General features: G+C 38.3%; 1 protein-coding gene across 1 annotated transcript; it reads left to right on the forward strand.

Annotated features, from left to right (window-relative positions):
• The first annotated feature begins 7,768 nt into the window (after positions 1 to 7,768).
• Positions 7,769 to 26,933, forward strand: slc35d3 (solute carrier family 35 member D3). The gene is made up of 4 exons (XM_059357206.1): positions 7,769 to 9,514; positions 14,009 to 14,219; positions 20,148 to 20,305; positions 21,749 to 26,933. Exons 1-4 carry the CDS (start codon positions 9,290 to 9,292, stop codon positions 22,469 to 22,471), a joined length of 1,317 nt encoding a protein of 438 aa, XP_059213189.1. The 5' UTR covers positions 7,769 to 9,289; the 3' UTR covers positions 22,472 to 26,933.
• The last annotated feature ends 780 nt before the right edge of the window (positions 26,934 to 27,713 follow it).

The raw sequence follows: 27,713 nt of genomic DNA on the forward strand, positions 1-27,713 counted from the left end.
CATTTAAAAAAAATTACTAAAAAAGATACAAAATTGCAGAAAATGCACAAAATGAACAAAAAAGACATAAAAAAGACTAAATAAAAGACATAATATTACAAAAAAGACGCAAATTTATAAAAAAGAACACAAAATTACCAAAAGAGACAAAAAATTGCCCCTAAAAGAAATAAAATTACCAAAAAAAGTCACAAAATGATCAAAAACAAAACACAATATTGCCAGAAATGACAGAAACCAACCAAAAAAGACCTAAAAGTCCAAATAAAAGACAAATTTTTTTTTAAAAATACCAAAAATATTTTTTTAAATCCTTTATGTGTATATTTTTTATTAATATGAATCTGCGGAGTAACTGAACGTGTTGTATTAATTAGTGAAGGAAAAAATAAATATTTCTCTCTGAGATTTAGTGGAAAATCCTCTAAACTGAGATCTTCCTGAAGCTGAAGCAGTAAATGTGAGATCTGTAAAGGTCGAGATCATTATTCTTAAAGAGCTCGTCCACATGACATCATCTTCATCATCATCATCATCATCTGGTCCTTATCAAACATATTGATTATTGGAGATTTCAGTCAGCAAAGATTAAAGAATGAGGAGCTCCAGGTGTTTTCATTATTGTGTCCATTGAGCCTTCAGGAGTATCATGATGATGATGATGATGATGATGAAGATGAAGATGATGATGATGATGATGATGAAGATGCTCCCCCACTCGTTCCTGCTGCAGCCAATCACAGAGGAGCTGCTGATGATGCGTGAAGGATTCCTCTGAGCCTGCAGCAGGGAAAACCTCCTCCTCCTCTCATTCCTCCTCCTCTCATTCCTCCTCCTCCTCCTCCTCCTCCTCCTCCTCTCATTCCTCCTCCTCCTCCTCCTCTTCCTCCTCCTCCTCCTCCTCCTCTGTTTCTGTCACGATCTTCAGTCCTCCACGTCACCTCCTCTCATCTTTCTTCGCTGTCTTTTCTTTTCTTTTCCTCTCCTTTACCTTTTTCTTTCATTCTGTTTTCCCTTTTTCCTTGTTATTTTCTCCTCATCTTCACCTCCATTTCTCTTCTCTTTTTCTTTTTTCACTCTTCCCATCCACACTTTTCCTCTGGCCCTCCTCCTCTCCTTTCTGTTTCATTCAGTTTCTTTTCCTTTTCTTTTTTTTCTGCCTTTTTTCCCCTTTCCTTTCATTCACTTTCACGACTGTTCCCTGTATGTTCAGCTTTTCTCTCTGCAGCAGTTCTGAACATAACCAGTTATTTTAGACCTCGTCCTGTTATTTTTCCTAATCTTAAACAGTGTTTATGTTTCCTAACCTTAAGTAGCCCCGACCACAATGTTACCAACGTGTTTCAAACAGTTCAAAAATACAATAAAATACTAAAAAAAAGACACAAAAATGACCAAAAAAGACACAAAAATGACCAAAAAAGACACGAAAATGACCAAAAACAGACAAAAAATTACCAAATAAAGAACAAATTTGCCTTTTCTTTCTATCTCTCCTCCTCTCCTCTTATCTCCTCACCTCCTCCTCCTCCTCCTCCTCCTCCTCCTCCTCTCCTTCATAGATCTTTAAATGAGAAGATGAGCTGCTCCAGTCTGACTGAAACTCTCGACTCCATCATGAATTCGTCTCTGGAGGATTTGTGGAATTAAACAGTTTTCCATTTAGTCGGCTGAAAGTGAATTAATTTTCTGAGATGAACGATGTTTCATGCAGATTACAGAATTTTCATCACAGTCTACTGTTTGATGACAGTTAAAGGAGAGTTGAGGTCTGTTGGAGCAGGTTTGGGTTAATAATTCCTGTTTTCAACCCAATAATAACACGACTTTACACCTTTAAACGTCCAATGAAAACACCAAAATCCAACTTTGTGTGCATATTAAACTCACAGGAGGCTTTGAGTTAGGGCCGAACAGTTCCTGGTTGGGCTCTAAAAGAGAGTTTAAAGAGTAAATAAATGATGTAAATGGAGAAGTGAAGTAGTTAGGAGGACGTGACTACAGGAAGTGACATAGTTCAGTAAAAACCTGATGCAGGAAGTTAAGAGATGTTTGAATCACATGCTGACCTTTGGCCTCGCACGGGGCACCAACACTGATCTGATGGGGGACAGGTAAGGGGTTTGTGTTGGTCGTTCATGACTTTTATTGTCATTTTGTGTCTTTTTTGTTAATTTTGTGTCTTTCTGGTAATTATGTGGTCATTTTGTATTTCGTTTGGTCATTTTTACCTTTTTTTAAATAATTTTTTAATCATTTGTGGTCATTTTTCTGTCTTTTTTTGTCATTTTTACATCTTTTTGTCTTTTGGGGGGGAAATTCGTGTATTTTTGGGTCATTTATGAATTTTTTGGTAATTTATGAATTTTTGTTTCTTTCTTGTAATTCCATCAGGTTTTTGGTCATTTTTACATCTTTTTCTGTCATTTTGTGGTTATTGTTTTTTTTGTAAATTTGTGTCTTTTTGGTCATTTTTGTCATTTTTGTGTCTTTCTGGTAATTCTGTGGGGTTGTTGGTTATTTTGACATCTTTTTTGTCATTTTGTGGTTTTTTTTGTAAATTTTTGTTTTTTTGGTAATTTTTGATTTATTGTGCTCATTTTTGTATCATTTTTCTGTCATTTTGTGTCTTTTTTTGGTCACTTTGTGTTTCTTTTGATAATTTTAACATCTTTTTTTGGTAATTTTGTGGTGTTGTTTTTGTAAAGTTGTCTTTTTTTGGTCATTTTGGTATTTTTTGGTCAGTTTGTTTCTTTAATTTTTTGGTGTTTTTTGGGTCATTTAGTCTCTCTTTTGGTCATTTTTTACATATTTGTGGGTCATTTTGTGTTTGTTTTTTGTCATTTTATCTCCCTTTCTTTACATCTTATTTTTCTGGTCATTTTGGTAATTATTTTGGTAATTTTGTGTCTCTTATTCATTTAGTGTCTTTTTTGGTATTTTGTGACTTTTTTGTAATTTTTTTTTTTGTGGTCATTTTGTGTCTTGATAATTTTCATGTGGTATTTTTGCATCTTTTTCTGGTCATTTTGATCATTTTTATTAATTTAATGTCTTTTTAGGCAATTTTGTGTCTTTTATGGTCATTTTTAATATTTTTTAATTAGTTCGTGATTTTATTTTTGGACCATTTACATCCTCTTTTTTTTACATCTCCTTGGTGAAAGTCCTGGGTTGTGTTTAATCCTTCATATTTTTATATATTTTAATTCATATGATTGGGAATTTTGTTATTTTCAAGCTTATTAAAAACAAAAAAACATAAACACACAATAATCAAATATATAGATACTTATAATATATGTTTACATATAAATCCATGTTTACATTCAGCAGGTAAACAAGAGAAAACATAATTTTAATTGCACGTGTAGAAAGTGTTTCTCCTCCCTCCTGCTCCTTCTCTATTATTGTCCATATTAATTTGTGGATCCATATGAGAATGATTCAGTGTGTAATGACGGCTCTAATCTAGACGAGCTGGAGCTGCTGGATAATGGACCTCGCGCCTCCTGCTCAGAGTTCCGGTCTAAATCCTCGACCCGTCTTAATCTCCTCACGTTTGAACGCTGCGTCTCCTTCCTCCTCTGTCTCCGCCTGTTAATTGGAAGCTAATGGTCTGAGCTGGATCTCCTCCCTCTCCTCCCTCTGCGCCTCCAAACTGATCAAATGATGAAATATTTCAATTAAAATATTGTCCAAGCCATTTCCACGCCTGTTAGGAGCGATGCTGAGGTCTCTGGGTCTGATAAGGAGGAGCAGGAGGAGGAGGAGGAGGAGGAGGAGGAGGAGGTGGAGGAGGCCTGTTAGGAGTGATGCTGAGGTCTCTGGGTCTGATAAGGAGGAGCAGGAGGGGGAGGAGGAGGAGGAGGTCTGTTAGGAGTGATGCTGAGGTCTCTGGGTCTGATAAGGAGGAGCAGGAGGAGGAGGAGGAGGAGGCCTGTTAGGGAGTGATGCTGAGGTCTCCGGTTCTGATAAGGAGGAGCAGGAGGAGGAGGAGGAGGCCTGTTAGGAGTGATGCTGAGGTCTCTGGGTCTGATAAGGAGGAGCAGGAGGAGGAGGAGGAGGAGGAGGAGGCCTGTTAGGAGCGATGCTGAGGTCTCTGGGTCTGATAAGGAGGAGCAGGAGGAGGAGGAGGAGGCCTGTTAGGAGCGATGCTGAGGTCTCTGGGTCTGATAAGGAGGAGCAGGAGGAGGAGGAGGCCTGTTAGGAGCGATGCTGAGGTCTCTGGGTCTGATAAGGAGGAGCAGGAGGAGGAGGAGCAGTAGGAGGAGGTGTCCAGTTCTCCTGGTGATCAACCTTCGACCCTTTTCATCAGTAGATTTTATCTTCAGGTTTCTATTGATCATTTATTGTCTCAGTGAATTCTGAACGTCTGAATAAAGATGTTTTATATTCCAGCTTTATTAATTATTTTTATTTACATTATAGTAATATTATTATAATATTTAACATCTCTGTGTTCAGACTGGACCAGAGGAAGAAGATTGTGAACTGTGCAGCGCTGCATCATTTTGTCTTTTTTTGTGTCTGTTTTTGTTCTTTTTTTGTCTTTTTCTGTGTTTTTTGTGTGTTTCTTTTAATAATTTTGTTCATTTTGTGTCTTTTTTTTGTTGTTTTGTGTCTGTTTTGGTATTTTTGGTAATTTCGTATTGTTTTTGTTCATTTTGTCTGGGTTTTTTTGTGTCTGTTTTATCCATTTTGCATCTTTGTTTCTTTTTTGTCTTTTTGTGTCTTTTTTGTGTGTCTTTTGATCATTTTGTCTTTTTTTTGGTAATTTTGTGTCTTTGTGTCTTTTTTTGTCTATTTTGATCTTTTTTGTGACTTTTCTGTGTCTTTTTTGTTCATTTTGCATCTTTTTTGTCTTCTGGTAATTGTGTGTCTGTTTGGTGATTTTATTTTGTTTTTTGGTCTTTTTGTGTCTGTTTTATGTCATTTTGTGTCTTTTTTTGTTCATTTTGCATCTTTTTTGTGTCTTTTTTGCATTATTTTGGTGTCTCTTTGTAGTGTTTTTGTGTGTCTTGTTCATTTTGGGTCTTTTTCTGGTCATTCTGGTAATTTTTTAATCGTTTTTGGGTCATTTTTTCGTCTCTTTTGGTCATTAAGCTGCAGACGCACAAACACAAGCAAACACAGAGGAAATACTCCTGCTGAATGTCAACATGTGCATCAGTTTTGTGGTTTGTCGTCTGTTTGACAGCCTGGTGTTGTCCTCCAGGTCAAACGGTGATCAGGTTTCACCACGGCTGTGTCCTGCTGAACACATACCACTAATATTATAATTAAACTCTTCTGCATCATCGACAGAAAAAAAAAAAAACCTTTGTACCTGAACACAACAGTTTATTAATAATTGAATCCTGTGGTTCCAGCTTCTGATTTTCTGATTCTCTGTTCAGTTTTGTTCCGTTTGTTGAACCAAAACGAGGCTAGAAGATCCTAAAAGTCACCCAGAAAGGTTTCTGTCATGTTTTAACGGTTGATTTATGTTAAAGAATATTTAAATCTTCCTGCTGGTGTCAGTGCAGACGTGACTGACTCCGCTGGGACTGAATGTTCTCAGCTTCATGCTAATGCGCTTTTACAGAATCTGTTGATGATTTAATCTGCTATCTGCTCATTTTCTGATTCATTTCATCGTATAAATCCTTTATCTGTCACGCTAATAGAGCAGATTGGAAGTGAACTAAATTGAACTGAAAAAAGAGAAAGAGAGGGGGAGGTAGAGACGAGTAGTAAGACAGAAAAAAAGAGAAAAATCAGCAGGTTCAGAGATTTCTGTTCTCGTGCTGTGACAGATATTCTTGTTCCCCAGAGGATAGACTCTGCTGGCTGGGATGTAATAAATCTAATGTGTTAAATATAGACGAGTCAGCATTTAATTCATTAGTGGGACAAAAACAACTAAATAAGGGCTACATTAAACATTTATTTATTTATTTAAATAGAAAAATCATAATAGAAAAGTATAAATAAAGGCTATATCGCGAGAATAAGGACATGTGTAACATCCCTCCTGCAGTATACACAGGTAACCTCACCTAGCGGTAACCTCACCTAGAGGTAACCTCACCTAGAGGTAACCTCACCTAGAGGTAACCTCACCTAGTGGTAACCTCACCTAGCGGTAACATCACCTAGAGATAACCTCACCTAGTGGTAACCTCACCTAGCGGTAACCTCACCTAGCGGTAACCTCACCTAGAGGTAACCTCACCTAGAGGTAACCTCACCTAGTGGTAACCTCACCTAGCGGTAACATCACCTAGAGATAACCTCACCTAGTGGTAACCTCACCTAGCGGTAACCTCACCTAGCGGTAACATCACCTAGCGGTAACATCACCTAGCGGTAACATCACCTAGAGATAACCTCACCTAGTGGTAACCTCACCTAGCGGTAACCTCACCTAGCGGTAACCTCACCTAGATATAACCTCACCTAGTGGTAACCTCACCTAGCCGTAACCTCACTTAGAGGTAACCTCACCTAGAGGTAGCCTCACCTAGCTGTAGCCTCACCTAGCTGTAACCTCACCTAGCTGTAGCCTCACCTAGCTGTAACCTCACCTAGCGGTAACCTCACCTAGCAGTAACCTCACCTAGAGGTAACCTCACCTAGCGGTAACCTCACCTAGCGGTAACCTCACCTGGCGGTAACCTAACCGATCGGTAACCTCACCTGGCGGTAACCTCACCTAGCGGTAACCTCACCTAGCGGTAACCTAACCGATCGGTAACCTCACCTAGCGGTAACCTCACCTACAGTAGCCTCGCCTAGCGGTAACCTCACCTGGCGGTAACCTCCCCTAGCGGTAACCTCACCTAGCGGTAACCTCACCTAGAGGTAACCTCACCTAGTGGTAACCTCACCTAGCGGTAACCTCACTTAGCGGTAACCTCACCTGGCGGTAACCTCACCTAGCGGTAACCTAACCTAGCGGTAACCTCACCTAGGGGTAACCTCACCTGGCGGTAACCTCACCTAGCGGTAACCTCACCTAGTGTTAACCTCACCTAGCGGTAACCTCACCTAGTGTTAACCTCACCTAGCGGTAACCTCACCTAGGGGTAAACTCACCTAGCGGTAACCTCACTTAGCGGTAACCTCACCTAGCAGTAACCTCACTTAGCGGTAACCTCACCTAGCAGTAACCTCACTTAGCGGTAACCTCACCTAGCGGTAACCTCACCTAGCGGTAACCTCACCTAACGGTGACCTCACCTAGCGCTAACCTCACCTGGCGGTAACCTCACCTGGCGGTAACCTCAACTTATTCAAACACTAAAAATAATAAATATGTAAGATTACTGTGAAAACGAACCTCATGCCTCTTCAGGGGCTAAAACATCAAACATTGAACTCCTTGACGTTATCTTGACAGTTTAACCTCAGTTGATTTAGTTTTTCCGATATACAGGAAGTCTCTTTTCGTCCTTTCAAAAATCAAAGCATCTGTTATCAAAACAGCGACTCTCACAGGGCTCCTGTTCACAGTACCAGTACTTGTTTTTGTGTCTTTTTTGTTTCTTTTTGTTAATTTTCTGTCTTGTGTTCATTTTGTCTGTTTTTGTAATTATGTCTCTATTTTTGGTCGTGAGTGTACTGCCGCTTCCTTCAACACCACTTTGACCCAGTGGAGTCCAGCTGTGTGGAGACACAGAGAGTCAGAGGAGGAACAGAACGACGGAAACATCCAGAGCACAAGATCCACTCTCAGTGGTTTCTGTGTCCTCACCTCAGGCTGAATCTCCTTTTCCTTTACTGGACGAATCAGAAACTGTCTCTGCAGATGTCGAGCTGCACTGCTCCGTCACTGGTCAACATAGAGCCAACACAGATCTGCTTTCAGCCTCTTTCAAGAGCTTTTTATTCCTTTAACCCTCTGGAGTCCAGGAGAGCGCCAGAGAATGACTTCTTCACGACGTCACGACGTAAAAACGAGGCAGCATGGAGCCCTGCTGTCAGCTGAACTCTAAAGTTTCCATGTCCAATTTAATGCATCAACCCTTTTTAAGGCTAATTTTGCTGTGTTTCCTCCATTCAGCATTTTTAATGCAATCTTTTGTGTTTACTGTTTTTGTGTGTGTTTTTTGTAATTTCTTTGTGTGTTTTTATGTTTTTGTAAAAATTTTGTATTTTTTGATATTTTGTGTTTTTATTTGTGTTCTTTGTAATTTTTGTGTTTTTTTGTGTTTTTTTTTGTAATTATTTAGTGTTTTTTATTTGTTTTTATTTTATTTATTTTTTTAATTTGTATTTTTTGTAATTATTTTTGTCTTTTTTGTGTTCAAATGTCCATTGTTGATCCAGTAAGTCTAAATGAAAATAATAACCAGGTAGGTGACAACAACACGTCCTGGTAAAGATCTTTAACTGGTTCATACAGACTCTAAAGGGTTAACACCAGTTTGGTGCTCTCACCTCTAGTGTTGCACTTTAATCTGCAGTTAGTTCAGTTGAATCTCTGTTTATATTCTGCAGAGAGAAAGTGTGAAAATTATGTTTTTTGTGCGGTTTTTTTTCTATTAACTTCTCCATAAAACGGCTTTCTGTCGGTGTGTGAGCTCACGGAGACTGATACTGTAAAGGAAAGATAGGAGCTCTCTCTCTCTCTCTCTCTCTCTCTCTCTCTCTCTCTCTCTCTCTCTCTCTCTCTCTCTCTCTCTCTCTCTCTCTCTCGGGTAACAGCCAAGAGGCTCTGCGGCAAAATGTCATATTTGCGTGGCGGCTGAGAGGACGGCCTCCCTCTCTACTGTACACCAGGCTACTGTACTCTGCTGCAGCTCTGCTCTCCGGGGAATCACTTCTCCTCTTCTCCTCTCTTCTCCTCTTCTCCCTCTGCGTCTCTCTCTTTCTCTTTTCTCCCTCTTTCTCTCACTTACCGGAGCTTTTCTGTGTGTTTTCCGTGGAGGCGCAAAGAAAGAAAAAGTCCCGCCGAGTGGAAACTAACGCGCAGAATGAGACTTTTTCACTGTTTTTACTCCGTGCAGCTGAAAAAGGAGGTGAAGTGAAGAGGAGAGCACCTCCTTCCGCTGCTCCGACTCCTCTTTCACATCTCACTTTTACTATTTTTGCACTAAAAAAGCTGCTGATCGTCTCTCAGTCGGAGCTTCGCGTCCTTTTCTCGCGTCGCGGCTGTGCGTAAAACCCAAAACCCCTTCTCCTCTCCTCCTCTCCTCCTCTCCGAGACCTCCTCCTCTCCTCCGCGTTCTGCACCAGGGACCACGGGCTCGCACCTCCTCCTGTCCTCCTGTATGAGTGTCTCGGAAGCGGACAGCAGGCCGCCATGGACGTGTTTAAGAGCCGGTTCCTGGGGATCGGCGTGGCCGTGGCGCACGGCGTCTTCTCCGGCTCCCTCAACATCCTGCTGAAGTTCCTCATCACTAATTATCACTTCAGCTTCCTCACGCTCATCCAGCTGCTCACCAGCAGCACCGCCGCGCTCACTCTGGAGGTCCTCCGGCGGCTGGGGAAGGTCAAGGTCCCGCCGTTCAGCGTGCAGCTCTCCAAGGTAAAGAACAATAATAAAACTCAGCAAATCACCGGTTAGAGATCCGCAACCAGGGACCCGGAGAGCTCCGGGTTCCTGTAGTCTCTCCGGTATCTGTGCGTCATTTATCAGTCTGACTTTAGCTGCAACTTATGTAACAAAGAGGAAATTATATTAAAGGTATTCAGATCTCAGCTGGTACAGTAAGTGTAAGTATCTTAAACAAAGCAGAAATAACAAAAATAAGAGTTAATTTACAAAATCAGATTTAAAAAAGGCGTTTGTAAAATGATCATGCATGAGCAAAATAAATGTGAAAAGTTTGAGATATCTTATGGAAACAACATCAAAAATCTGTTTCTGCAGATGAACTCTTGTTAAATAAGATACTGAATATGCTTAAACTTGGCTAAAATGACCAAATATCTGTGTGAAATGTGTTAGTCTGTCTTTAGCTGCAACTTATGTAATAAAAAAGGAAATTATATTGGAAATATTCAGATAATTAGAACTCGTACAGGCCTTCATTCAGAAGTGTAACTGGTATATAAAGCAGAAATAACTAGAATAAAGATTTCATTTGTAAAAACAGATAAAAAGGCGTTTATAAAATCAACAAACTAACATCATTTAGATAGATTTTCTCCAGATGCATGATAAAAAAGTTATACATGAGCAAAATAAATGTGAAAAGTTTGAGATATCTTATGGAAACCACCTCAAAAATCTGTTTCTGCAGATGAACATATGAAAAAATTGCACTGAATATGCTTAAACTTGGCTAAAACGATTAAAGAAGCTACAGTTTGCTCCTAATATCCACAGTTATTTATATTTATTTATATTTATTTCTGTCGTTAAGCTGCAGCTGTAAAATGAAACTTCAAACTAAGTGATATTGTGGTTTTGGGGGCTTTCAGTGATTCACAAACTGAAGAAAAAAATAATTTTTATGACAATTAACATATAGAAAATGGGGGTATAGTGATGAAAATGATGGATATAATCTCCATATTAGGCCCCTCCTCCTCTCCAAATATTGCATTAGCAAAAATAAATAAAAAAGTTTGAGATATCTTATGGAAACAACCTCGAAAATCTGTTTCTGCAGATTAAATCTTTGTTAATATGATACTGAATATGCTTTAAAGTGGCTAAAATGACTAAACGAGCTACAGTTTGCTCATAATATACTCAGTTTTGTAATTTATTTTCTGTCTTTAAGCTGCAGCTGTAAAATGAGACTTCAAACTAAATGGATTTTGTGGTTTTTGGGGACTTTCAGTGATTTAGAAACTTCATTTTTATGACCATTTATATGTAGAAAAGCAGGTTAAAGTGATGAAAATAATGAATATAATGTAAATAATAGGTCCAAATATTAGTCAAAGTGGCTGTTGTTGTTTGTTTGTCCAGCTGATTGATTGATTGATTGATTGATTGATTGATTGATTGATTGATTGATTGATTGATTGATTGATTGATTGATTGATTGATTGATAATTGAGCGTGTGACAGATGGCTGAGTGGCTGATTGACTCATACGATCATTAACTGTATTAGCAGCTCTGTTGATCAGGATACAGCAGAGGGAGGACGGAGGAACGAACAATAATAATAATAATAATAAATCATAATCAATAGAGTTTATGTCTCTGCCTCTACTCTACTGCTGGTGTCCACCAACAAACGGCTCATTTTAGCTGCTTAAACAGTGAAAAAAAGGTTAAAAAATAAATGCAAGTCAAAGGGGAACACCTGTTTTTCATTAAAGGAGATTATTTGAGAGCTTAGTTTTCTCTAATTTCTTGTTCATTTTAATGCCTGGTACAGGGAATTATCTTTTGTCCCCATAAGGTAGGAGAGTCCCCAAAACTTGACTGTTTGAACAGATGTAGGTCCCCACAACGTCAGTCATACATGTCTACATACACACACACACACACACACACGCACATCACCTTTATAATCAAATTACCTGAATTTGCAGCTTTCCCCAAATTCCTATTTTCATTATTATCTTTAATCATTTATTTACCTGTTATTTATTTTAAGGCTAAGTAAAGTTTAACTATTTATTGTTTTTTATGATTTTTTTTCATAAATTTGTAATTTTTTCTCATGAATTTATGAGTTTTTTCTCATAATTTTTTCAGTTTTTTTTCTCATAATGCTGCGTTTTTTCTCATAAATTTGTGATTTTTTTCTTGTAAAATTTTGATTTTTTTCTTGTAAATTTGTGATTTTTTCTCATACATTTTTTTGATTTTTCCCGTAATATTGTGAGTTTTCTTTCTCATAAATGTATGATTTTTTTCCTCATACATTTTTGAGCTTTTTTCTCATAAATCTGTGAGTTTCTTGTAAATTTGTGAATTTTTTTTCCTAATGATGGATTATGACGACTCACCACTCCTGGCTGCTGTTTTTGTCCTTTAAGATATGAAGATATTCCCTCAGTAGTCCTTCATCAGGGACATTTGCAACACCTACTTTTATTAGAGGAGATTATTTGAGAGCTTAAAATGCTGCAAGTTATTTTATTTTATTTAATTCCTGCTGAGTTCAGGGCTGCAGTCATGGAAGAAATGATCAGACAACCCTTGTTTTCTTCAGTTTATTGTTCATTTTCATGCCTGGTACAACTAAAGGTACATTTATAAAAATGGGAAAATGTACCTTTAGAAAAAAAAAAATCACACATTTATGAGAAAAAACTCGCAAATTTATGAAAAAAAATGAGAAAAAACTCACAAATTTATGAAAAAAATGAGAAAAAACTCACACATTTATGAAAAAAAAATCACAATATTATGAAAAAAAAATCACAATATTATGAAAAAAAAAAATCACAATATTATGAGAAAAAAAATCACAATATCATGAGAAAAAACTCACAAATTATTGAGAAAAAACAAAATTTTTTGAGGAAAAAAACACAAATTAACAAGAAAAAACTAAAAAAATAACAAGAAAAAAACTCACAAATTCATGAAAAAACAAAAACAAAGAAAGAACGAACAAATTTGTGAGAAAAAGATCTTTTTGTTTCAGACCTGGACCTCTTTCATATGTGGTCCTAAACCAGATCAGGTCTGATGTTTTCAGTCACTTTTAAGTCACTTCTGCTGCTGATTTTGTCCTTTAAGACATAAAGATATTCCCTCAGTAGTCCTTCATCAGGGACATTTTCCTCCTCTGTGTTCAACCTCTACACACCAGTGAACACACACTGAGCCTGCAGCAGCAGGCAGCACTTCTCCTGCACCAGGGGACCCGTGGTCCTGCACCAGGGGACCCGTGGTCCTCTGGTGCAGGAGAAGTCCTGGGACTCAAACCGGCTACGAGCCAGATCCTCTCACCTCCATGAGGACAACCAGCAGGATAAACAGATCTATATATACAATCTACCCAAACTACTGACAGAACAAACCACCAAACTAAAACCATTTAGTGGGAAGTTCGTCAGGTTTTCTGTCTCAGAGGAACTCAGAGTCTTCTGCTCCTGCTGCTGATTATTAACACCTTCCTTACTTCACTTTTGGCGTTAACGTGAATTTATTTTACTTTTTTACCCTCTGAAGTGAATTGAAACACGTGTTTTCTTTGAATAATCACCCAAAATTCACCATTTATCGTAGAAAGAAACTGTAAAAACAGGCGTTATCGGCAGATTTTGAACTTTCTGACGGTCCTTGAACGGCTCATCAGTTACTAAAGTTTCAGTTATAAAAAGTGACCAAAACTTGTGTTAAATGTTGATATTAGTGTCAGAATGTCTTTATTCTCCATGTGTCATTTAAAATAAAGTGTTTACACAGAGCAGAGAGGAGAGGACAGGAGAGGAAATTACTTTTTAATTTAAATTTTTAAGAAAATATCAAAAAGAAAAAATATTAAAAAAAAATAAATTAAATTTAAAAAAATTAGAGGAAAAAAAACCTCACAAATTCCCAAGAAAATTAAAAAGAAAAAAAATCATAAATTCAGGAGAAGCCACAAACGTGTGTGTAGGTGTTATGCACATTCACTTTCTGGGGACCAGCTCACACAGTCACACTTCCACATTGAGGACAATAAGCTGGACCACAAAGGGAATTTTTCCTTTTTTGAGTTTCTTTCTTGTAAATTTGTGATTTTTTTTCGCATAAATTTGTGATTTTTTTTGTCATGAATAATTATTTTTTTTATTAATTTGTGATTCTTTTCTCATATATTTGTGAGATTTTTCTTCTCAATTTGTGAGTTTATTTCTCTAAAATGTTTTTTTTTAATTAGATTTTCTTTCTTGTAAATTTGTGAGTTTTTTTCCTCAGAAATTTGTGAGTTATTTTTTGTAAATTACTGTGTGTGTGTGTGTGTTGGGTTTACGAACAGTCTGGGGACCAGCTCACACAAGGTGAATCATGAGATCTTGTTTTTGTTTTTAGTGTAGATTATAGTACCCAGTGTCCTCCAACGTGACATTAACGTGTGTGTGTGTGTGTGTGTGTGTGTGTGTGTGTGTGTGTGCAGGAGTTTGGTCCGGTGTGTATCCTGTCCACGCTCCAGTCCACCCTGACCCTGTGGTCCCTGCGAGGACTCAGTCTGCCCATGTACGTGGTCTTCAAGCGCTGCCTGCCGCTCTTCACGCTGAGCATCGGAGTGTGTGTCCTGAGGAACGGCGTGCCGTCCGTCGGCGTGGTGATCGCCGTCATCATCACCACCGGGGGGGCCGCACTGGCTGGTACACACACACACACACACACACACACACACACACACACACACACAGTTATGTTGAGGAAAATTATGTTTTGTCCCCATAAAGTAGGCGAGTCCCCACAACCTGACTGTTTAAACAGATATATGTCCCCACAACATGAGTCATACAAGTCCACACACACACACACACACACACACACACACACACACACACACTCACTCTCTCTCTACAATCTCAAAAAATAGTTATTTACATTTAGGTTTTGTCCCCATAATGACTGTTTAAACAGATAACAGATATATGTCTCCACAACATGAGTCATACATGTCTTTACACACACACACACACACACACACACACACACACACCCACATATATATATTTTGAGGGGAATTATGTTTAGTCCCCAAAAGGTAGGAGAGTCCTCACAACTTGACTATTTAAACAGATATGTGTCCCCACAATATGACTCATACCTGCACACAAACACACACACACACACACACACACACACACACACACACACATACACATTTATGTTAAAGGGAAATATGTTTTGTCCCGATAAGGACGGAGAGTCCCCACAACCTGACTCTTTAAACAGATTTATGTCCCCAAAACATGAGTCATACCTGTCCACACAAACACACACACACACACACACACACCTTAGTAATCTCTGCACTTTTCTGTGATTATTCTGCAGAAATGATCTAAATTTGCAGCTTTCCTCAACTTCCTATTATCATTGTTATTGTCTTTAATTATTTATTTACCAGTTATTTATTTTCAGGCTTAGTTTAGTTTTACTATTCATTATTATTATTAGTTTATTTAAAAGGGGACAGTTTCGTATGATTTTTTTTCTCATACATTTTTTAGTTTTTCTCATGTAAATTTGAGTTTTTTTCTTGTTAATTTTTTTTCCGTGTCAGTTCGTGATTTTTCTCTCATAAATTTATGATTTTTTTTCTCCTAAATTTGAGTTTTTTCTTGTAAATTTGAGTTTTTCTCTTGTTAATTTTTTATTTTTTTCCTCATTAATTCTTGATTTTTTTCTCGTAAATTTGTGATTTTTTTTTCCAGAAATTTGTGAATTTTTTCCTCATTAATTTTAGATTTTTTTCTCATAAATGTATAATTTTTTTTCTCGTAAATTTGTGCATTTTTTTCCTCATAAATATAGAATTTTTGTCAAATAAATTTGTGAGTTTTTTTCTTGTAAATATGTGATCTGGACTGAAAGCAGCTGGCTTACAGATTTTAGTGTTAATGTTGAAAGCTGCAGCATTTTTCCATTTATTTCAGTTTTATCCTGCAAGATCTCACAAATATTGCACGTTGTTTAAATTTGCAGATAACAAAATCCTGTAGTGAATATCCGTCTTCTCTTGTTTTATGTTTTATGTTAATTTAAATGTGTTAAACTCTTTTTTCCTTCATTATTTTTAGAGTGAATCACTATTTTGCACCCAAACCTTCCATCCACCATCATTTATCTCTCTATTTTAATTCAATTGTCTCTTTTTGTCTCTTAAACTCTCACAATAAGAGATAAAAAGTAGATATTTGGTCCTGAAACCTGATTTTATTGTTGCTATAAAACTCTGAGTTCAGCAGCTTTTCTTCACGTGTGAATCAGTTTCAGCGTCACATTAATTTCAGCAGCTTTAATCATCTTTCCCAGCAGTAAATGTTCCTCTTCTATTACCGTTAATGATCCTCAAGTCATGAACAAAGAGAGAAAAAAAGAAAACTACAGATAATTCATTTCCTGGATCAATGTGTGGAATGTGCAGAACATGAATCTAATGGTCTGATTCATCTTTCTGCCTTTAATCTGACTCATAATCGCCTTTTTCTCCTGCGAATCATTAAAGATCTGCATCTTCCACGTCTCACCATCAATCAGCTGATGATGTCCTTCTGTCAACATCCCACTGAGACTTAAAACGTGTTTTCTCTCAAAGATCCACAGAAAAACATGTTTATTATAGCAGGAAACAAACATTATCGGCAAAATATGAACTTTCCTTGAATGGATCATCAGTTATGAAAGATTCTGTTATAAAAAGTTACTTGTTTCATTTAAAATAAACCAGATCCTGTTGAAAACATTACATTCTGAATCTGTTTACACAGAGCAGAGAGGAGAGGACAGGAGAGGCTGTTTACACAGAGCAGAGAGGAGAGGACAGGAGAGGCTGTTTACACAGAGCAGAGAGGAGAGGACAGGAGAGGCTGTTTACACAGAGCTGAGAGGAGAGGACAGGAGAGGCTGTTTACACAGAGCTGAGAGGAGAGGACAGGAGAGGCTGTTTACACAGAGCAGAGAGGAGAGGACAGGAGAGGCTGTTTACACAGAGCAGAGAGGAGAGGACAGGAGAGGCTGTTTACACAGAGCAGAGAGGAGAGGACAGGAGAGGCTGTTTACACAGAGCAGAGGGGAGAGGACAGGAGAGGCTGTTTACACAGAGCAGAGAGGAGAGGACAGGAGAGGCTGGAGACATGACAATACTACAATCTGTAAAATATGTGTAATTTTTTTTTATCATCATTTCTTGTTTTTTGTGTCTTTTTTTGGTCAATTTGGGTCTTTTTTGTCTCATTTTTTGTCATTTTTTGTGTCTTTTTTGTGTATTTTTGTGTCTTTTTCTGGTCATTTTGTGTCTTTTTTAATCGTTTTGTGTCTTTTTTGTCATTTTGTGTCTCTTTTGTGTTTTTTTCTGGTACTTTTGTGTCTTTTTTTGGTCATTTTGTGTCTCTTTGTGTCTTTTTCATGTCATTTTGTGTCTTTTTTGTGTCTTTTCCTGTTTTTTTTGTCTTTTTTTGGTAGTTTTCTGTCTTTTTGTTTATGTTTTTGGTCATTTGTATCATTTCTGGCCATTTTGTGTCTCTTTTTTTGCCATTTTGTGTTTTTTTCTGTGTCTTTTTTGTGTCTTTTTTTGTCTTTTTTGTAAGTTAGTGTCGTTTCCTGGTCATTTTGTATCTTTTTCCAGTCTTTTTTTTTATAATCTTGGTAACCACCAGCAGCAGTAAAGTGTGCCAGATAATAATAATAATAATAATAATAATAATAATAATAATCTGGATATCTTGTTTGTCTGATTAACGGCTCCATCTTGACTTTCAGTAGATGTTTTAGTTCATCTCTAAACACAAATCTGCATATGAATAAAGATAAACCAATATAAATATGAATAGTGATCAGACAGACAGCTGGACTCACAGATTGAGTTTCTCTGTTTACCTTCAGACAACCAGACGGAAACCAGATTCAAGACTAAACCAGATCTACAACATCTACATGTCTCAATACAGCACGGCAGGCAGTGTGTGTGTGTGTGTGTGTGTGTGTGTGTGGTCTCAGCTCAGGATTAATTCTCCATCTTTCTTTCTTTCTCTCCTCCTTCAGACTCCTTCTCTCTCTCCTCTGATTCTCTCTTCTTCTTATTAACCCTATAAAGCCTGAACCGTGAAATAATTGCCAGAAAAATTCTAAATTTTCAAAACTGGAGTGCTTGTTGAACCGGCTAACATTTTTTAAAAATTCAATATCAATTTTCATATATTAATTTAATTTGGATCATATTTGATACATCAGGTCTTTTTGTGCAATTTGTTGCTCACAATTTGCTTTTCTTGAACTCATATAATCACATTAAACCTAATGTTTTTAACCAAATAAAACTTTGACTTTCCTTTTAACATTTTCCTCAAACAAACAAAATATTTTTTTCCATATAAAACAACATCATACATCTGCTGATATGAAGTTTTCACGCAGCAATGACAGATCCACCAGTGGAACCAGCAAATCATTTTTGTTACATCTGGTATTTTTGTTGCTCAGTTTTTTTAATCATCAATTCATTTATTCATCTAGCCTGGCTAACACCAGACCAAATCTCATTGGAGATATAGATAGATAGATATACATACTTTATTTATCCCAAGCTGGGAAATTACAGTGTAGCAGCAGCATTACACACAGAGACAATAACAACATAATTAAGTAAAAAGAACAACCTAGGCATACTTCAAGCAATAAAATATAAAAATACAATAAAATATAAAGTGTCTAAAGAAGGAGTAGAATAGAATTCCAGTGCAGAATAAATATGAATATACAGTATAAAAATGTTGGTGATTAGGTCTGGAATCCAGCCGCTCATTTCTCCGTAGAGGAGGTGTGGTTTACGATCCTCCGGAGCCGTTTATTGGGCGCTTAGAATGTCTATCAAAGCGTCTGTAGGTAGCTCTTAGCCAATCAGATCAGTTATACCAGATGACGTAGTAGAGCAACAGAGATGGATGTTTGTTGTGTGTGTGTCTGTGAGAGAGTGTTGCTGCTGCTTTGCTTCTCCAGTTCTCGCTTTCTGCAAGATTATTTATTTTCACGCTTTATTCCCCCTCATGTCATTCAGCCACACATCCACTGATTTTATGGGCAATAAACAAGCTGCTGCGGGCCTCTGGGGGCTCCGCTGTCCGCGGTAGCGGGGCTATTAGCCGTTAGCGGCTATTAGCTATTAGCCGCTAGTGGCGCTAATAGCCACTAGCGACGCTAATAGCCCCGCTACCATAACGCCGGTGATCTCAGCGGAGCCCCCAGAGACCTTTCGCCTTTCAACTTTGGCTCTAAACTATTTAAAACACCATCTACAGCTAAAGAGAGTTTCGCGTCTGCAGCAGCCATGTTGGATCCGGAAAACTACAAGCTTCCAAGTGCCGAGTAGTACGCGTCATCGTCTTGCCGTCCCTCCCCGCTCTGTGATTGGATCCTAAAACAGGGCTAAGAAACTGGCTTAGTTTCCAGACCGTCTGGAGGTTCGAAATTAAATTTGAGCGCGCAAGGCAGTCTGGGTATACCCAGGCTAGTATTCATCAGGTTTTTCAGGAAAAAAAAATATCACACTGATGATGTATAGGTCTCAAAAACGTATGTATCAAATATGATACACTTGGCTTTATAGGGTTCAAATAATTTCATCTTTTGAGACTTATAAACATAAACACGAGTCAGAGGAGAACAAATGTGAAGCAGACAGTTTTTCTGTGGATGTCGAGGAGTAAAACTCTTCTCAGCTCTCTGTTTCTGTTTCCCTGTCTCCTCTGGTTGGGAAGGAGCTGAAACTTTTTCAGAGTTTTTTTTCTTAATTTGTGATTACTATTTTTTTTTTCATTTTTTATAAATTTGTGAGATTTTTTCCTTGTGAATTTGTGAGATTTTTTCCTCGTGAATTTGTGAGTTTTTTCCATCAATTTGTGATTCATTCTCATAAATTTGTGAGTTTTTTCTTGTTCATTTTTGAATTCTCATGATTTTTTTTCTTGTGAATTTGTGAATTTTTTTCGTGAGATTTTTTTTATGTTTTTCTTCTAAATTTGTGAGTTTTTTTCTCATAAATTTGATATTTTTTATTGTACATTCATGATATTTTTCTTGTAAATTCTCGTTTTTTTTATTGTAATTTTTTTGTCGTTTTTTTCTACTAAACATTTGAGTTCTTTCTTGTAAATTTGGATTTTTCTTGCGAATTTCTGAGGGTTTTTTTTTTCCGTTGTAGATTTGTGAGTTTTTTCTTGTAATTTTTTTTTTCTTATACATTTGTGATTTTTTTTCTCCTATAAATTTCCTCTTTCGAAGGAAGTCTCAGACTTTAATGTATTGTTGGAGAGTTTTAAATCCTTGTTGACACTTTGTTGTGTGTGTGTGTTGTGTGATGGTCTGACAATATTTGGATAAGACCATCTCTTCCTTCCTGTGGTTGGGACTACGTTCTCACCTGCAGAGAAAACCAACTCTTAGAACCCAAACTCAAACTTCTCTTGTTCTAGATGACCCAGACCCTGTTGTTCTGGTTATAAACCCGTCTCTCTCTCTCTCTCCTGTCTGTCTCTCTCTCTCCTGTCTCTCTCTCTCTCTCCTGTCTCTCTGTCCTCCAGGTGCTGGTGATCTGACCGGAGACCCGTTTGGTTATGTAACCGGCGTCCTGGCGGTGATCATCCACGCCTCCTACCTGGTCCTGATCCAGAAGACCAGCCTGGACAGCGAGTACGGCCCGCTGACCGCCCAGTACGCCATCGCCATCATGGCCTCGCCGGTCAGAGCAACTACTCTGTTTTTTCTCCATCACATCCTTTCAAATATATCATTTCCTCTCTTTCCTCTCTGTCTATTAGGGTTGTCATGATACTAAAATGTTCAACTCGATACCGATACTCAGGAAAATATTCGATACTCGATACCATTTTCGATACCACAAGGATAAAAACAAAGACCCCAGAATTTAACAGAAATATTTTTATTAACAAGAAAAATGCAACATGTAAAAATGAACAGAACCACAGGTTAAATATTTATAATATAAACAGTTGTGCAAAAAGAAACTGCAACTATGATAACAAGCTTCAGATACTGGATACTTTTGAAAATGAGTATCGTATCCAGATACAACGTTTTAGTTTTAGTTTTGACAACCCTACTGTCTACTCCTGCATCTCTTTGTCTTTCCTTTATTTTTCCTGCTTGTTATCTTCAGCTGTTTATTCCTTTATTCTCTTGTTGTCTTTTTGATGTTCCTGTTTATCTTCATTTTGTTTCTGAATCCTCTTCTCTTCTCTTTGTTTTTATGACTTCTCTCCATTGATCTGGTTTCTCTTCCTCTGTTTTTGTTTGTCTTTGTTTCTCTGAATTTCTCTCTCACCTTGTGTGTTTTATCTCTTTAACTGTTTTTTTTGTCTTTGCTTACTTTCTTTCTCTTCATTTAGTTTCCTTTCAATTTCTTATCCTGTCTCTTTGTCTCTTCTTTTTCTGGTTTATTCCTTTTTTCTACTACTTCTCTTTCACCTCACTATTTTTTTTACTCATTTGATTTTTGCCCTTGCTTCTATTAAACTTTTCTTTTTTATTTTATATAAAATTGTTTTCTCTATTTTCTGTCTTTCTGTCATGCTGCTTTTCTCTCTTTTCTTTTCTTGCTTTCTTTAAATTGAACCTTTATCCCTTTATTCTCTTGATGTCTTTTTGATTAGTCTCGATTTGTATTTCTTTTGTTTTTTCTTCTTTTTGTCTCAATTTGGTCATTTTGCTTATTTTTTTGGACATGTTTGTCTTTTTCTGGTAATTTTGTGTCTTTTATGGTCATTTTGTGGCTTTCATTTGTTGTTGTTTTTTTTGTCTTTTTCTGATCATTTTGCAGGTTTTTGGGGAAATTGTGTCTTTTATTGATCCTTTGGTGTCTTTTTTGGACATTTTGTGACTTTTTTTGTCTTTTTCTAATCATTTTGTGTCTTTGGAAATTTTGGAAAAAAAGACACACAAAATTACCAATAAAAGACACAAAAGACTTTGGTTATTTTGTGTGTCTTTTTTGGACATTTTGTGTCTTTTTTTGGTCATTTTCTGTTTTTTATGGTCATTGTGTTGTTTTTTTGTTTGTTTAATCCATTTATCATGTTTTGTAAATGTTTCTCTCCTTGTCTTTGTGTTTGTCTCTCCTTTCCTAACCTCTGACTCTTTGTCTCCTTGTCTCCTTGTCCCTCAGGTCCTCCTGGTGTGCTCCGTCATCTCCATGGACACCATCACCATGTGGTCCTACGAGGGCTGGAAGGACCCCCACATCACCGTGGTCTTCGTCGTCTGCATCTTCATCGGCTGCGCCATGAACTTCACCACGCTGCACTGCACCTACATCAACTCCGCCGTCACCACCAGCTTCGTGGGCGTGGTCAAGAGCATCGCCACCATCACCGTCGGCATGCTGGCCTTCAACGACGTGGCGCCCACCCGCCTCTTCATCGGCGGCGTGGTGGTCAACACCGTCGGCTCCATCACCTACTGCGTGGTCAAATACTTCGAGACCAAGAAGAAGAGCCTGTACGAGGACCTGGAGGAGGCCGGGAAGGACGGGGCGCCGCCCGGCGAGCCCTACAGCGAGAAACCGGCGCTGAACGGGGACGCCGGGCCAGACATGGGGACCTCGGAGACGGAGGGACCCAAGGAGGAGGCGGTGGCGGTGGCGGCCTCCACCTTGGCTAACGGAGAAGCGTGGACGGGAGACGGAGGAGACGTGAACCCCAGCGTCATGACGGAGAAGGAGATGCTGGAGATGCAGCGGGAGCACCTGCACAAGGAGAGCGCCGCCGCCACCGCCACCACCGGACAGTCGGCCAGCGACAGCTACGTGGGCGTGTGGCGCTCCATCAGACACCTGCAGTTCATGAAGAAAGACCCTTTGATTGACAACATGGAGCAGCAGAGTCCGTAAGAGTCTTGAAGATTAAAAAACACTGAGAGACTGGAGCTCCGCGTCCACCGGGAACTTCTTTTACTAGCAGAGCGGAACAAAACGCTTTTTCCAGAAACCTGTTTGCTGCTGCTGTTGTTGCTGTGATACCTCAGTGAGAGCCCACGCGTTTCATGCTAAAAGTTCAATTTCATCACACGAGGCTTTTGAGTGCAAAGAACAGCCTCTCGCTGCTGTTGAAAGCAGGAAAAAAAAAACACAAAGTCTATTTTTTTTTTTTTTCTTCTTTTGTTTGTCTGTCGTGAGAATTAAAAGAGGTTCCTGGTGGAGAGAAGTGGATGAGGAGAAGCTGCCTGGCAGAGATAAACCCTCGGCGTCCGGCGGTGTAGCATGATGTGTTCACGTCCCCGCCGACCAGCCAAACAAACACACAGGTCCTGCAGAAAAAGAATGCATCAAAATCAGGGAGCAGCAGCAGACGGACAGCTTTCTGTTTGTCGTTTGGGGAATTCTTGTTTCTAAAGTAAAACCTTGTGGATTAGATCGAGTTCTCTCACCTGTTGAAGCATGCGCTGGTCACTAAACGCTAACGTTCTAACGTTCTCACGTTCTCACGTTCTCACTGTCTCTGTGGCTCCATCATGCATCTGTTTTCACGTCTCTGTGGTGTTTTCTCTCTCCTGGTTCGAGTCAGCAGCAGGTGGTGGTGCCGTAGCGAGGTGCGTCTGGATAAAAACTTATTATCATTATCACATTAGCTTAGCTTAGCATAAAGACTGGAAGCAGAGGGAATCTGCTAGCCTCTGTCTCCGTCCACTAAACTTCAGTGCACAGACAGGTCAGGGTTGGGTGGTCAAACTGATATTTAGGGCCCAAGCACTAACAGTGGAGGACCCTGTTGAAATTGATCCGATTATTATAATAACGACAAATGAATCGCGTTTTTAAGGGCTTTTTCATATTCCAAAACTCACCAAAATTGCGGCAAGAATTGAGCCCCTAAAATAGGTTTTTCGTACGGACACAAAATTTGGTAAATACATGTATTATTGGAAGACGCACCAAAAAGTCTCAAGAAGCCATACCCAAAAACTACCAGGAATGCCATCTTGGATTGAAAATGGCATTTTTAGACATTTTTCGCCATTTCTGCAATGCATACTTCAACGAACTCCTACAGATTTAATACGATTGACCCTATTAAAATTGGTCCATTTATTATTATTAATATAACGGCAAATAAATCATATTCCAAAAGTCACCAAACTTGGGAAAAAATTCAATTTCGTCAAAAATGTTATTGGTTTTAGAAATGGGCGTGGCAAAATGACCTACTAGCGCCCCCTTAGAATTCAGCCCCTAAAACAGGTTTGTCTTAGAGACACGAAATTTGGTCCATCCATGTATCATGGGAAGACGCACCAAAAAGTTTCAAGAAGCCATACCCAAAAACGAACAGGAAGTCAGCCATCTTGGATTGAAAATGGCGTTTCAGATATTTTTCGCCATTTCCACAACGCGTACTTTAACAAACTCCTCCTACAGATTTAATCCGATCGACTTCAGACTACGTCAGTACCATCACAAGGCCTTTGACATCAAAAGTTATTAAAAGCTTTGCAGACCGTCGCACTATGGGGTCGTGGCATGGCGGCAAAATATGGCGTTTTTGGCATAAAACATTACTGAACAGTTCTACGTAACAATATTTCATAAAGTCCCGCCCTTTTTGACTACCTTCACCCCCTTTTTTCTAACTAATGAACCGTTTGTCGTAGAATTTGGTAAATACATGTATTTTTGGAAGACGCACCAAAAAGTCTCAAGAAGCCATACCCAAAAACGAACAGGAATTCGGCCATCTTGGATTGAAAATTTTCACCATTTCCACACTGCATACTTTAACAAACTCCTCCTACAGATTTAATCCGATTGACTTCGGACTTGTTCAGTACCATCGGCCTAACCTGAATTAAAACCAACAGTGTCAATCCCTGTTTCCTTAAACCCAGGTTAATGTCCTGAAATATTGTGTTTTCTGCAACAAAAGGAGCGTAAATATTCAAATTGCAATCTCACAAAGTCAGCCCAGTCGCCAGAATTTTTTTTGCCAATGTGAGTTTCTGCAAAAACACACAAAAGTCGAGATGAAACATTTTCTGCAACCTCAAACTTTAGCATCTGATAACAGCGTCACAGTCAGTGGAGGGAGGAGTGCTCAGACAAACACTTTTCACCAAGGACTCCTGTGTTCGTATCCCTTGTGTAGGTTAAAGTTTTAACTTTTGTGTTAAGCTTTAAATGCCTAAAAAGCATCATATTCTAACATCTGGTCATGTTTTTTTAATCATTTTAATCTTTACTGAAACTGTGTCAGGTTGTTACATACGGAGATACGGAGATTTATTAAACCTAAACTCTACATTTATTTCCTCACCATAACCAAGTAGTTGAATTTGCAACATTGACAACATGTTTAAAATTGTGACGAGTTGTACGTTTTTGTGAGTTTGTACGTTTTTTTCCCTCCTGATGTTGCAAACATTTATTCTGGTGACTGGGCTGGAAAAGTAACAAATCCTCTGCAATAAAAAGCTAGAAACAGACGATGTATATCTGGCATTTTTGCTTGAAAAAGTTGCAGATCGACTAATCTTTTAACTGGACACATTAACTTTTAAACCTTTTCAATCCGAATGCATCAATTATTCAATACGAAATAAACACTGTAGAGTTCCAGGAAAGTTCCTGGATTGCCGGAACTTTCCACCAGATTGATTTAAACAATTTGAAGATTTTAAGACTTCCTGCAACATGCAGGACAAGAAAACATGATGCAGGATTCTTTAATCTGTTTATAAACCTGCAGGAGGCTGAAACTGAGACGGTTGATGCTGATTTTAGTGACATTTCCTCAGATTCCTCAATAATCAGCATCTTTATGCTATAAAACAAACCTGTTCTCCTCAAAATTATGTCCCCCTGCAACTAAACTGCACTGTCAGTCATATTTTGAGAGTACTGAATTGTTTTTGGGTTTGGTAATGAGACTTTGTGGACAGATCGATGAGGTGATAAACACAACTTTTTGCATCTCAGCATTGAGTTGTTTTCATGTTTTCACTAAACCTAAGCATGTAGTTTTGTTGCCCAACCAAACTGTGACTCTTTGACAAGATTAACTACGAGTTTAAAACTTATTTTGGTTTCAAATCACAATATTAACCACCAGTTTAAACCTGCAGCTGCAATCAGGGATACAACACATTTCCCTCGTAACTGAGAAGCCGTTTAGTAAAGTTTAGTGAACAAATACTTGTTTGGAGAGAAGTTATCAGTTTCCAGAGTGAAGAGTAAACAAAGTCGCGTGTGGATCGTGCATGGGAAATTATGAACATTTTCTCTATTTTTAAAAGAGGTTTTTGTTCAAGCAAAGTGTTTATTTTGCATCATTTTTCGAGGCGGTGTTGAGTAAAAAATGCTGAATTTCTGCAGCTGTGATCAGGGAGTTTGCAGTTTAGTTGTGTGGGAATATAACTTTATAGTCGGTTCTGCAGAAACTCACTGATGTTTCCTGGTAAACTGAACACAGCCTGTGAATAATAATCCTGCTCAGACGTCTCCGTCCACCAGCAGAAAGCTGCCGGCGTCCTCAGCCGTGTGGAGAGAGGAAAAAAAGCTGTCAAGTGGTGATATTGATCGATATTGATTTTTCTTCTCACAGTCTCCAAACTTCATTTAACGCTACAAAAGATCTGATGTCCCCTCGAGCTGCAACAAGCAGCAAGCAGGGTGTGTGCTGCAGCTCTCACTTTAACGTTTTTACTAGAAGAAAAAGAGAAAAGATAAGAATCGTTGTTAAAGCATGACGTGTTTGTTTGTGTGATGATGAGTCAGCAGGCACCACCATCAACAGTCAAGATGCAAAAGTGCATGAATGTATTTGAAATGTTTTTCCTTTTTAACATCCAAATCTAAAAGCTGCTGCAAAATGACAAAATGAAATAATGTGCAAAAGATTCCCCTTTAATGCATTCATCTTGCATATTATAAACACATTAGAGCAGATTAATTCATGTTAGAACGCCTAAAAAACTGAGAAAATTCAATTTTATTTTACACTTTGCACATTTCCTTTGATGTTTCTTGAGAGAACCAATTTCAGAGAGAATTAAAGTGTTCGGTTTGTTCACTTCCAGTTAATTAATTCCAATTAATTACTGTCATAACCTTTTTTTTCTTTCCGAGTCTTTTAATTAGCACACAGCAGGTCAGCTGCACGAAGGCAAGCTTACAGTTCAACACGCACGAATATCAAGTTCACAGAAATCAATACACAGTTCTTACAGGACGGGTCTGAAATGCAGCTGTATGTCTGTCTCGAAGTTTACTGTCCATATGTTTGTTTCTTTGTCTGTAAAAAAAAAAGAATTGTTGGAGCTTCAGTGAATGTGCTGCACAAAGACTTTGTTTGGAGAGAAGTTATCAGTTTTCAGACGCCTGTTGGAAGAGTGACGAGTAAATAAACAGTCTGACGATGAAAAAGAGCAAATGGCTCTAAAAATACTGTGTTGTGCATGGAAAATTATAAACATTATCCCTTTTTTAAAGAGGTTTTCATGTTTTTGTTCCAGCACAGTAAAGCTTAAAACATAAATATATCAAAGTTACAGTGGCCCAGAGAGCTCACAGCGCTGCAACTTAAGAAAACACATGCAAATAAACAAAACACAAGCAAACTGAGAAAACATCTTCATTACTTTGACAACACAAGCAAAGACCGCAACACAACAGAAGTGGTTCCAGAGGACACTTAAAAGTGATGCACACGTTTGGGAACACATAATTATAATTTCACGTTATAAGGTGAAATTATCACGTTATTTCATGATAATGATATTTTCATGTTATAACGTGATATATAGCATTAGACTGCTAGCGTTAGCCCGCTAGCCCATATCAATCACATTGCAGTTAAACAAATCAAATAAATAAATGTTGGTCATTTACTTTTAGTTAGTCTCTCTCAACGGCACAGAGTTGGTCTTGGTCTTGCTAGCCCGCTAACGTTAGCATGCTATTGATCGCCAGAGGACACTTAAAAGTGATGCACACGTCTGGACACGCTTGTAATATTATCACGTTATTTCAAGATAATGATAATTTCAATGTTATAACTATCATAGCGTGCTAATGTTAGCAGCTGATCATAGCATGCTAACATTAGCAGTGATTGATAGCATGCAAGCTTAACCGGGCTAGC

This window comes from Centropristis striata, chromosome 18, assembly GCF_030273125.1.
Source record: "Centropristis striata isolate RG_2023a ecotype Rhode Island chromosome 18, C.striata_1.0, whole genome shotgun sequence".
NCBI lineage: Eukaryota > Metazoa > Chordata > Actinopteri > Perciformes > Serranidae > Centropristis > Centropristis striata.